This window comes from Tachyglossus aculeatus, chromosome X1 (assembly GCF_015852505.1).
Source record: "Tachyglossus aculeatus isolate mTacAcu1 chromosome X1, mTacAcu1.pri, whole genome shotgun sequence".
Classification (NCBI taxonomy): Eukaryota; Metazoa; Chordata; class Mammalia; order Monotremata; family Tachyglossidae; genus Tachyglossus; species Tachyglossus aculeatus.
In genome coordinates, this window is record NC_052101.1 from 31,727,717 (window position 1) to 31,740,697 (window position 12,981).

General features: G+C 38.6%; 1 protein-coding gene across 3 annotated transcripts in view; it reads left to right on the top strand.

Moving 5' to 3' along the window:
- The window catches only part of EBF1 (EBF transcription factor 1), a 367,600-nt gene that overhangs the window by 328,756 nt on the left and 25,863 nt on the right, over positions 1-12,981 (top strand). For all 3 annotated transcript variants that reach the window (XM_038772540.1, XM_038772541.1, XM_038772542.1), the window contains exon 11: positions 7,497-7,585. In XM_038772540.1, the coding sequence (XP_038628468.1) occupies positions 7,497-7,585 (89 nt within the window). The remainder of the gene's footprint in view (positions 1-7,496; positions 7,586-12,981) is intronic.

Here is a 12,981-nt window from a genome sequence, read left to right on the forward strand (position 1 = left end):
GCACTGTGCTAAGGACTAGGCCAGATAGAATCTAATCAAAACATACACAGCTCCTGTCCCTCATGGGATTCATAATGTTAGAATGGAAGAGGCAGAGAAAATAGGTATATTTCCCCATTTTATAGATGAGAAAACTGAGGCATGGGGAAATTAAGTGATAGTAAACCAGTGGCAGAGCTGAAATTAAAACTGGACCTCCTCAACTCCTTGTTCCATGACCTTTTCTCTAGGCTAGGACATTCCTCAAAACTAGGTCAGTGTCCTTCTACAGACTGGAGAAAAGTTCAGAAATTCCAAGATTGAAGGGACTCAAAGTGGGCATAATTACAAATTTTACTTGTTGATCTACAAGTTTTCTCACTTCACCCTCCTCCGTTGTATTTTTTTTACTATCTTGTGATTTATCAGGCACTTTTAATGAAACTTCTGGCTTAATTGTGTATCATTATTGCTTCCTACATCATAAGACTTTAATCAGTCTATTTTTAGGCTTTATTGTATTAGACATAGTTTCCTAAATTAAACCTGTAATTCTATCTCAAGATTTTGTATTTGGAGGGTGACAATAGTCAAAGCTCAGTTTCCAAGGACCCACCCCCATTATTCCAGCCCTAAAGGGAATTTAAACTAATGGGTGTCTGATTAGCTTTTTCTTAACCTAGTATGTTTAATATGAAGTAGGTGAATTTCAGAGGTGCTCTTTCAGTCTCTTAATGGGCTACTTTTAACCATTTATCTTTCATCCAAAGAATCAAATTTTACACTGATATATTCCAGACATTTCAGATTCAATTTATCCGTGAAGTTCCCATGTTATAGGGTAGACTAAACCTGACAGCTTCTTTTCCTCCTTAGACACACCTTGAAAATTCATATTTATAACTTCAGTATTGCCTGCTAGAGCCCTCTATGAGGTGAAAATCTGGGGTGTAACAGGCCCAGGACCGTCTGGCCCAAGCCAGTCCTCAAGAAAGCAGGCTCCTAGTGGGCCTGATACCCCTGTAGGGTTATGGATACAATCACACAACAGTTATCATTTCTGAGGGATGCCGGGATTTATACTTCCATCAAGTTCACAGGGACTTCAGCTATTGAAAGATTCTTTTCCTAAAACAAGCCCAGGCTCAACCCCCCCCAAGCCTGGTCTGTTCAGGAGTCTACAGTCCAGGATGGTGGACATCTGAATAAAGATCGGTATGGATACAAGCTTCTTTATTGTTAATCAATCATTGGACTGTATTGAGAGCTTACCATGTGCAGAGCACTGTAATAAAGGTTGGAGAAGTACAGTACAACAGAGCAGGTATTGTTTTTTTTTGTGCTGGGCTTTATCTCTGCTACACAGCACTTCACAAACAGCCCTATACAAATATGTTTTCCATTATTTCTCTTGCAGAACTTTGGTAACTTTCTGTTTCAACAATTTTGGGTGGTGGGAGTATAGTACAAGAAATTGGGGTTCCAGTCCTGACTGCCCCATGTGCCTGGTGTGTGCAAGGGCAAATCACTTAACTTCTTTATGTTTCAGTTTTCTCATCTATAAAATGGTGATAAAATACCTCCTCTCCCCTTCCTCTTTCACAGTAAGCCCCCTGTAGGAGAGGTATCTGTTTCGTCTTGTATCTAGTCCAGAAGCAGCATGGCCTAGTGGGTACAGTAATAGCCTGGGAGTCAGAAGGACCTGGGTTCTAATACCGGCTCTGCCACTTGTCTGCTGTATGACCCTGGGAAAGTCACTTCACTTCTCTGTGCCTCAGGTACCTCATCTATAAAATGGGGATTAAGACTGTGAACCCCATGTGGGATGGGGAATGTGTCCAACCCGATTTCTGTATTTACCCCAGTGCTTAGTACAGTACCTGGCACATAGTCAGCACTTAACAAATACCACAGTTGTTTTTATTATCAGAACCTGGTGCATAGTAAGCACTTCATACCATCATTAAAAATAAAGAAGGGGAAAGTATTGCTTTTCATAGCTACTAGGGAGAAGGGAAAGGTAGTACACCTAAATACCTGTATCAATGGCATTTACTGAAACCCTACAGAGTGCAGGGCATTGTATTTGAGAAACATAGTAGAGAAGTAAAAGTTCCTGCCCTTAAAGTCTGTAAATGCTAATAAGGGAGAGACTTAAATAGACCTAAATCCTCAAATATATCCATTAGGACAATTCTATTGTTTGAATACAATATAATATCTTCATAGAATCCGTAGATATTTGCAAGTGCTCAAGGTAACCAAAACTTCTATCACTTATTTTTTCCTTTGCATATCCTCCTTATAGCCTTAGAATATTTTCCCAATCAAAAGAAATTCCTATCTGTGGCACACACCCCTCATAAAACTTCCCTTAATAATAATAATAATAATAATAATGATAGTATTTGTTAAGCACTTACTATGTGCCAAGCACTGTTCTAAGCACTGAGGTAGGTACAAGTTATCAGGTTGTCCCACGTCGGGCTCAAAGTCTTGGTTCCCATTTTACAGATGAGTTGATTGAGGCACAGAGAAGTTAAGTTACTTGCCCAAGGTCACACAGCTAAGTGGCAGAGCCAGGATTCGAACCCAAGACCTCTGACTCCCAAGCCCGTGCTCTTTCCACTAAGCTGCGCTGCTTCATGGGTTCTTGCATGTGTTCCTTCTTTTTTCCATGCATGTAATTGAATAGTAATTGATTACTGCTCATATTTGTATATCTGCCAAACTCTATGGCATAGCCTGTAGTGATAGAACTGGTCCAGTGGCAGTTATGGATATGCTTGTCTTTCGTGTATTAAGCTTTAAGTGTCACTGCTTTGTATCAGTCACAGAGGGGCTCACTTTTCCTGAACACCAGGGCAAAGAGCATTCTTACTTCATACTGTTAGGTGATAGGTTCTTGAAACGTTGTGTTTTTTCATGTGATATTAATACAGGCATTTAACTCCCTCCTCAAATCCCCTGTCCTCTCACCTTCCCCCTTACCTGGCCCTAATGACCTGGCCACCTACTTTATTGAGAAAATTGAAATGACCATGCGTAAGCTCCATAAAATCTCCCCTGCTTTTCTCCAGTCCCTCTCTCCTCCTGCCTCCTCTTTAACTCTCCCTTATTTCCCAGAAGTAACTCAAGAGGAGATCTCCCGCTGTCTCTCAAAATCCACTCCCTCCAGCTATGCATCTGACCCCTCACATTGCTCCTAATCAAAGCACTTGCCCCTCCCATCTTCCCTCCCTGACAGCCACCTTCAAATGTTCACTCTCCAATGGCTTCTTACCGACTGCTTTCAAACACGCCCAGGTCTCCCCATCCTAACCACACATCCCCCCTGACCCCACGGCTCCCTGCAGTTATCGCTCCAATTCCCTCCTACCATTCCTCTCCAAACTCTTCGAGTGAGCTGTATTGACCTGCTGTCTCAATTTCCTCTCCTCCAATTCTCTCCTTGACTCCCTTCAATCTTGCTTCTGTCCCCTTCACTCCACAGAAACCACCCTCTCAAAGGTTACCAATGATCTCCTCCTTGACATGTCCAACTGCCTCTACTGCATCCTCATCCTCCTTAACCTCTCAGCTCCCTTGACACTGTCAACCACCCCATCTCCTGGAAACATTATCCAAACTCAACTTAACTGAAACTGTCCTCTCCTCATTCTTCTTCTATCTCCCTAGCTGCTCGTTCTCAGTCTCTTTCTGGACTCCTCCTCTGCTTCCCATCCTCTAACTTTGAGTGTCCCTCAAGGCTCAGTTCTGGGTCCCCTTCTATTCTCCATCTGCATCTACTCCCTTGGAGAACTCATTTGTCCCCATGGCTTCAACTACCACCTCTATGCAGATGATTCCCAAATTTACATCTCCAGCCCTTCTCTCTCCCCCTCTCTGCAGTCTTGCATTTCCTCCTGCCTTCAAGACATCTCTATTTGGATGCCCCACCGACACCTCAAACTTAACATGTTCAAAATAGGACTCCTTATCTCCCCACCCAAAACCTGTCCACCCCCTGATTTTCCCATCACTGTAGACAGCAATGCCATCCTTCCTTCTTTTAAGCCCATAACCTTGATGTTATCCTTGATTCTTCTCATTTATTCAACCCACATATTCAATCTATCACTAAATCCAGTAGGTTCAACCATCACAGCATTGCTAAAATCCATCCTTTCCTCTTCAAACCACTATCAAGTCAATCCAAGAACTTGGCCTATCCCTCTTCACTTACTGTTCAGCCTCCTTGCTATCCACCCTGTCACCTCTCTCTCCTCACTCCAGTCTATACTTCACACTGCTCCCCAGATTATATTTCTACAAAAGTATTCAGTCCATGTTTTCCTACTCCACAAGAACTTTCAGTGGTTGTCCATCCACCTCCGTATCAATCAGACACTCCTTACCTTTGGCATTAAAGCACTCAATCACCTTGCCCCTCCCACTTTATCTCACTGTTTTCCCATTATAATCCAGCCTGCACATGTCACTTGTCTAATGCCAACCTACTCACTGTATCTCTATCTCATCTAGCTCACCACCACCATCTCACCCATGTCCTGCCTCTGGCCTGAAACACCCTCCCTCTTCATATCCAACACACAATTACTCTCTCCACCTTCAATGCCTTATTGAAAGCTCATCTTCTCCAAGTGTCCTTCCCTAAGCTTTTTTCTCTTTTCCCTGTTCCTTCTGCAGTTCTCTGATTTGCTCCATTTATTCACCCCCCCACAACACTTATGTACATATCTACAATTTATTTATTTATATTAATGTCTATCTCCTCTTTATGCTCTGAGCTTGTCATGGGCCGGGAAAGGGTCTACCATCTCAGTTAAATTGTACTCTCCCAGTGTTTAGTACAGTGCTCTGCACACAGCAAGTGCTCAATAAATACGACTAATTGATTGACATGTTAAGAATATTTTTTTTAAAAAAGGGAATAGACCAGAAAGAATAATGAAACCATGGATCTTTGAGAAATAAATTAAAAGACTGTTTTGCAGTCTGAAATATTTCCTCCATGAGTATAGAAATGCTTCTATGTAGGATATGTTTATTATTCTTTGAATAATAATGTTAAAATGTGTCTAATTCAATTACACTATGCAGCAGCTGAATGAGTTTTCTTCGGTGAAGTGTTCTTTAGACCCCAAGCTATGAATTCCATATGATATTTGAACAGGTTCTTTTAATTGGTGATATTAAGTGTCGATCATTCTGCTGTAAGTTGGCAGTGTGGCCGGAGAAACAAATTCTTCTCTAAGATACATCAGACAGTCATTCAATTAGCAGCCAAAGTTCTGTTGACACAGTAGGAATTCATTACAGAAAATATTTTTAAAAAAAACAACCAAACTTTATTTGTGGTTAAAGAAAAGAATGGGATAGTTTTAGGATGCTGGATTATGGATGTAGATATTAAAATGATAAATTCAATTACTCAAACTATCATAGTTGCAATTGAGACATTTTACTAGAAAGTGCATCTTGCATTTTTGTTCCTAATTAGCTTAAAGGGGAAAGAGGAAAATGACTTACACCTGTGGGTGCTCATTTCTATACAGTCTGTGCATTTCTTGATTAAATGCCATAGCTTTGGCAAGGAACAGATTTAATGCATAAAGCACTCCATGCCTTTTTATTTGAAAGTCTAATTTGAAAAAAAGTGCCTCCTCAAGGATTTAAAAAGTAATTCATAAAATAGGAAGAATAGTAAATATTGTGCCTTAATTCATACACTAGTATAGACAGACAGATTTTGTACATCCAAATGTAATTTTAGTTAATTCACAAGATGGGTTGAAGGTTTACAGTTTGGAAAGGGGAAAATAGCTAAATCTCATATTTGCAAAAATGATTACAGTATCTTAAATGAAAATGCTACTCTATTAGCAACTTCCATAAGAACTGCATTTGGAAAAAAGGCACTTTTAATACAAAGTTCCCTGAAGTTCAATACAACTTAAAATATAAAAGTGAAGAAAAAGTACTTACTTTGATTTATGTGTCTTTTGGAGGTGTAATTATTGGCTTTTTACTCACCTATGTAAAACAATGTACTTTTGTAAATGGATTTCTGGCCACTTTACTCCACTTTTTTTTTTTTACATAAAAAGTAAGCACTGTCAATCAAAGAATTTTAAGGTTTATTTCCTCTTTAGAAATGATTGATAGCCTTTTAGATTTACAAGTTGACAAGTTAAAGGGTTCTATTGGTATAATTATGTACTAAATTCACAGTCTTTCAATTTAAATGTCCTTTTAAAACCACAAGATTATCATACCTGTATTTTGAAAAGTGGGCCAGTCAGTTTGGGTTCGTATACAAATTGCTTCCATTAGCCTTGGGACCTATTTGAATTTAATACAGTTTTTTAAAGTTAGTAGTACTTTCAATAGTACTTTTAAAATTTAGGGTAATGGAAATGCATTTCAAGTACAGTATGTGGTAGCTTATTTTTTAATGTATAGATGGATGTCAGGACACAAATACCGATTTGTACTCAGCTTAAAAGTGTGGGGAAAAAATCTCTTTGATTACTTTGGTTACAATAAAAACTCATTTTATGTCATATGGGCAGAGGATGAAGCTCACACTTTCCAACTGAGTACCCTGTCAATGAGAGAAAATTGAATGGGGATTGTCTACTCATCTTCCCTCTTCCCTCAGAGAGTGGGGAACAAAGGAGGCAGAGTGAATGGAAAACTCAATCTAGCTGTTTCTGCCACTTACTTCTCCCTCGCCTTCGGCAAGTTTTCAACATGACTTAGTCCCTGTTGGGGACGTGATGCCAAGCCCAGAATGCAGGCATCTGGTAGTGATAGAATGAAGCACATGGTTTCTAAAAGAGTACCTGCTTCACTGGCTCTGCCGTGGTTAGGATTACTGGTGATAAATGCAAATTTCCAAGACTTAGTCTGCCCTGAGAGACATGCATATAGGGATATTTAACATTGTATTAAGAAATTTTGAAGTTCAAGCTGAGGCAAACCTTTAGTTCCCTCAGATACAGAATAATATTCCAGAGACAGAATTGCAATGAGTCTAGGTTTCAAAATCAGGCTATTTAATGGGTATAAGGTCTTCGTATTAAGTTCGTTAACCACACAACATGAGGTTGCCCCAACTGTTGCCTCTTCTCTTCTGTCTAATCAAAAAGACTTTTTTTTGGAATACCAAAATAGCATTAATGAAAAGATGCTCCCAAAAGCCAAAAAGCAGCCAGGCAAAAGGCAAAATCCATCTGAAAGAACTTCGTATTCAGGGTCTGTTTATTAATTTCCAAATTTGAAGAAACTTCCTCACATAAACTCGAGCAGAAGGAATATTTTTTTTCACTTTAAACCAAAGCCTTCATTTCACTCCAGTGTTGGAACCAAGACTTAAAACTCATAAAGGAGGATTTAGGTTAAAGCAGCAACAGGAATTTTTGCAGTTTTTTCCTAATCCTGACTCTATCATCAATTGTTACAGTTAAAAACAGAGTACTTTTCTTGTATTAATTTTCATTTCTGTGTTTCAGCTTTGAATGAACCCACCATTGACTATGGTTTCCAAAGGTTACAGAAGGTCATTCCCAGGCACCCTGGTGACCCCGAGCGCTTGCCAAAGGTCAGTACATATTTTCATTTCTGAGTGATGTTGTAACTGTGGCAGGTACAATTTGACATCAACAATCATAAATGACAGATTTGTTTGGATTTGTTAATAGCTATGTACTGGAATAAAGTTGCTCTTAGAGATCATATGTGTTTGGATAGATTGGTGACTGAAGAGTAATCGTCATGATACCCTCACTGGCCTCCAACTCCACTGGGGTCCTACACACTTATTTTAGGAATTTTTTTGTATTGCAAATTCAGGGAATGCTCAGGACACAGGGCTGTCAAAAAGACCAGTTAAGTGCTCTTCATCAACTTATCAGCAAGTGATGTTCCAAAAGTTTACTGTCCAGAAAAGAAATTAAATGTGAATTTTCTTTAGAAATATTTTTTTTTCCACAAATTCTCATACTTCTTTTGAAAGTCTTCAAGGAAAGATTTCTTGGTTTCTTTGGTCCCAAAATATGGATACAAAATTATCATGAAAATGAATTAAGTGCTTGTGCAAAACATTACACTAGGCACTTGGGGAACATAAAATAGAAGTAGAAAAACACAATCCCTGCCATTGAATAACTTACAGTCTAATGTTAAAGACCAGTAGACCCAAATTGTGAAGTATACCATAGGTTAAAGAGTAATAAAATAGATAAAGATGCTTAGTAAACCAATAGAATATTAAGGAAATATCAAATTAATGGATAATAAATGTGAGGAAGTGACTGAATAAGTGGAATAAGGCTGGAAGGTTGGGGTTTAGTCAGAGTAGTTCTTGGAAGAGTGACTTTTAGTGAGGGAGAAATGTGGTCTGTTGGAGCATGTCCTATGCACCAAAAAAAGTAAATGGTGGGTCAGAGATAGGAGAATCACAATCAGGGTACTATTGGCAAGATTAATTTGTGAGCTAGTATGGCTTAGAGGGAAGAGTATGGGACTGAGAGTCAGGAGATATGGGTTCTAAAATGACTCTTCCATCTGGTTGTTCTATGACTGCGGGCAGGGCACTTAACTGCATCTCAGTTTCCTTATCTGAAAGGAAAATTCCATAGCTCCCTCTGTCAGACTCAATCTCCCTTAGACTGTGAGTCCTGTCTGAGTATCTTGATGGAGAAGCAGTGAAATTTTATAAAGGAAACAGAAACATGGAAAATAACATTTAGAGCATGCAACTGCAGCTCAAATGAAAATCCTTAGGAATTTCTTGCATGTCTCCATTGTACATGTGTCTGAGGACACTCTGAAGCTGGGGGTCATGGGAGGTACAAGAAGATTGATTCTTGAATACTGAACTCCAAATTGGGAAAGAATTTAAGATGCAGTCATCTCCTCTTTTCAACCTAATGGGTCAAAACTTTCAACTTTATTCATGGTGAGATTTCAGGGTGAGGTTTCTTCTTGAGCAGCTGGAAGGAAATATGTGTCCTTTCCCTACACTAAATTCCCAAAGACAGACAGACCCCTTAACATGACTGCAGTACCAATGGGGTCAGATCACGAAGCAGATTAGGGCTTCACTCATAGACCTGGACCCCAGGATCTTCCCATTGCTCACAGTGTATTTACTACTCACTTTTGTAGGACTCTTTGAAAGCATTTTACCTGAGGAAGGAATTGCTTGACATGTCAAAATTTATTCACAACTTTTCTTCTAAAAGGCATACCATCCTACATGACCTCCTCTCACCGACTCATCTCTCATTCTCTATGCAATTAAACTAATAGCATCTTTCCCGTAGCCCAGACATGTCATGTGCAATGGGAGAATGTCTTGATTTCTGTCTGAGAGAAATATAGCTCCTGGGGCTTTGATTAAGGGGAAAACTAAAATAAGATGTTTCTTTTATATGGTAATCTACCTGCTTCTATATCTGCCCAATGGTAAGAACCAATGTTAGTGGCACTGCTTTACGTTTGTACTCGGGCAAACTGCGATAACTTCTAATTACCATTTTGGGAGAGCCCTACACACATTATATATATATATATATATATATATATATATATATATATATATATATATATATATATATATATAGCAGAATTGGCAATTGCTTTGAGAATTGAAGCTAGAGCAAAGGTTTTAAATTTAGATTTAGTTAAACCCCACCCTGGGGATTTTGCAAGCAACTTTCCTATTGAAGCTAATGAGAATTTTGAGATTGTGCATAAGAGGAAAGAGTAGCTCATAAGATTTAAGATCTTTTCAAGTTGACTTATCTGGGTTATCCAGCGTTTGGAATTAGAACTCCTGGGTACAGATGGTGTAAATTATAATATTCATTATGATGTTTAAAAGATCCCAAAATCAGGGACATAATCTTCTAACACTAAATAGCCTCTTTTGTGTCAAAGCTCAATGGAAAGTAATCAAGTCTACTGTTCAAGGTGTGATGAATCAATGAGTGATGGCATGGCTGTGGAGTGGATTTTCTTACTTTCAAACTGAAGGGAGGAGAGGGGAGGAGATAAACAGTTTTTTTGCAATTAAAACTCTGAGAGCTGAAGGTTGGATCTCAAGTTTAAAATTAATTAAGATGCTGTTCACAGAGGCTATCAGCAGCAGAGCCTGGCACATGTCTCTTTCTGCATATGAAGCACTAATGGTTCAATTCCCCAACATCTTTCACTTGGTTCGGAGTCATAATCCAGGATAGATTGAATTTGTGTTCCCTAAGAAGCCCACTGTCCAATCTATACATTGTCATTAAAATTATGGAGGATTACAACTGGGCTCACTGGACAATTTGAATAAGGGTGTTGGCCTCCTACTTTAGCGCTTAAGGTGGAAAGACAGCCCAAGGATAGATAAATGAATGGGAGAAGGAGGGTGGAACAAGAATTAAAAATCCATTAGTACATTAGGAGATTAATGCAGTTAATTGCTTTGCTCCATTTTTCATTTCTGGGAGTTGAAAATGAACTTCCCTTTGCTTTTCAGAGAACTCTGATTGTGACCCTAGTAGGTGACCTGAATTGCTTTTGTGAGACATACTTTAACTGCTTTATCAAATACTTGCTTTTGGAAATGGATATAATGTTCATCCACATAAAGGGTTGATCTAAGGACCAGATAAATTTCCTTTTGAAATGATGAATTGCATCAGACCCCTGGCTCTTCCATCCCAAAATTCTATTTCCAATAGTGCTAAAAACTGTAAGCTTGGAGGAACACTGGTAATTTTCTACCTTAACACCCATCTTCAATATAATAATACACCCTAACATTCTCTCTAAATATTCATTCTTTTTTCTCACCAATGATATTTATTAAGCATTTATTCTGAGCATAGCCCTCTACTGAGCTTAGAACAGTGCTTTGCACATAGTAAGCATGTGATAAATGCCATTATTATTATTATTGGGAAGGTACAATACAACAGAGGTGGTAAATGTGATCCCTACTCACAAGGAACTTACAGTCTACAGCTTTCTAACATGTCTAACTTTCCCCACTTCCTCATTCCTAACTAACCCTGCCTTTCAATGCCCGTATTCATTCTGTCAAAACATACCAGTTTTTCCTCCACAACATTTCCAGAAGACCATTCTTATCTATCAACATGGCCACCATGCTGGTCTAACACGATATCATATTCTGGTTTGATTACTGCATCAGCCTCCTTAATGTTCCCCCTGCCACCCGTTTCTTCCCTTTCCATCCATACTTAACTCTGGTGCCAGAATTATTTTCCTAAAACATTGTTTTACACACATTTTTCCAAGCTTCAAAAGTGTTCAGTAGTTACTCATTCCTCTCTGCATTCATCAGGACCATTAGTTTGAAGGGGCTGTCAACTCTTTTCTCCTTCTAAATTCCAGCTTGCACTCTTGGTCTCCTTCCAAGCTAATATATTCATTGTGCTTTGCTTTTCTCTCTCCCACTTTTATCCTGACACCATTCCTTCTACCTGAAGTTTTCTCATTCTTCATGTCTAGTTGACCACATCTATAACCATCCCCTAAACTCTTCAAGATTATGTCTCCTGTAGGTTTTCCCCAATTAATGTCCTTTCCCCTATTTCATCTGCTTAACTAGCACCCATCACTTTGTGTATTCAAAACCCCCTGTAGAACTCTTATCTGTATCCTCTTACTAAAGCACTCATATGAATATCCACTTTCTTCCTTCCTATCTGTAAACGAATTTAGTGGTGGTCTGCCCCACTAGATTGTAAGCTCCTGTAGGGCTGAGGTCATGTCAGAGATATGGAATTTTACCTGATATTTCTTGTTTCCCATGATCTTTCCCAATTCAACAATGAAATGATGGTAGGGAAGGCCTTAGTGAGATAAAAATGTTTCTTTTGAGGAACAGTCACTCTTTGAAAGAAAATAATACAGTTTGAGGAAAGTAACAAAGGCTGCATTTGTGTATTTTGCTTTATGGAGCTGAAAATATCTAGTAAATTGATCCTGTGGGAGTAATAAATACACATTACTTTATCTTGTACTTCATGTCCTATACCCCTGAGCCTTGATAGAACAACACCACTTAATAGACTTAAAAAAAGAGTAATTACAGTCATTGGTTGTGTGATTTTTCAGCCCTCCCAGCCCTGCCTGACCTTCTAATTTAGCTCACCGTGTCTAACTAATGCATTTATATTCATCTTTTATGAAGCATGTGTAGTACAAAATTGACTTTGCAGCCTTTAGCAAGCTGTCTTACCAGGTTTAGGATCTGGGTAGTAATAACTGGGGGAAGATACCCTTGTCTATACATTCCCATATAGATTAATAATACCATGAATCTGTGCTTCAAAATATTTTTACCCTTTAGGAAATTTTTTTTTTACTTTGGCACTTTTATACATTCCATCATTATTTATAGCTAAACAAGCAGGCAAAGATGCAAGTGTTTTTAAAATGATTACTGTTAATGTTTCCACTTGTCAGAAGTGCTTAAATTTCCCTGCACTTTGTCTAAAAACTTAGTACTGTTGCCTTTAGGAATAACACATTTAAAAGATCTTACTAGGCTGATTTGCAAACACTGTTGACAGTTTATGATGAATGATATTGCAAAATTTGCAATATGTTTGTCATTTTTATGCATGTACGTATTAAGGAATGGATTAAGGATAGAAACTCTGGAAAAAAAAACCCAAACCTTCAGCTAGTGAGCACACAAAAATCTCACCCATGTTTTCTCATAACTTCCTATTCAGCCTATTCATCCTGTAGAATACAATTGTTCTCTGTGCATTTTCTCTCACCATATGGTATCCTCATTACCATACACTAAGAGTCCATATGGGGAACTTGTGAAGTGAACTGTATTCATTTTAACTGCCAGATGAGCAGCCTTTTGCTTTGCAAGCTTAGCTTAAGTCATCTGCTGTCTTTATGTTGTTATGGCAACACAGTACCAATAAAAAATTCTAATCTACTGTAAGTGCCTTAGAT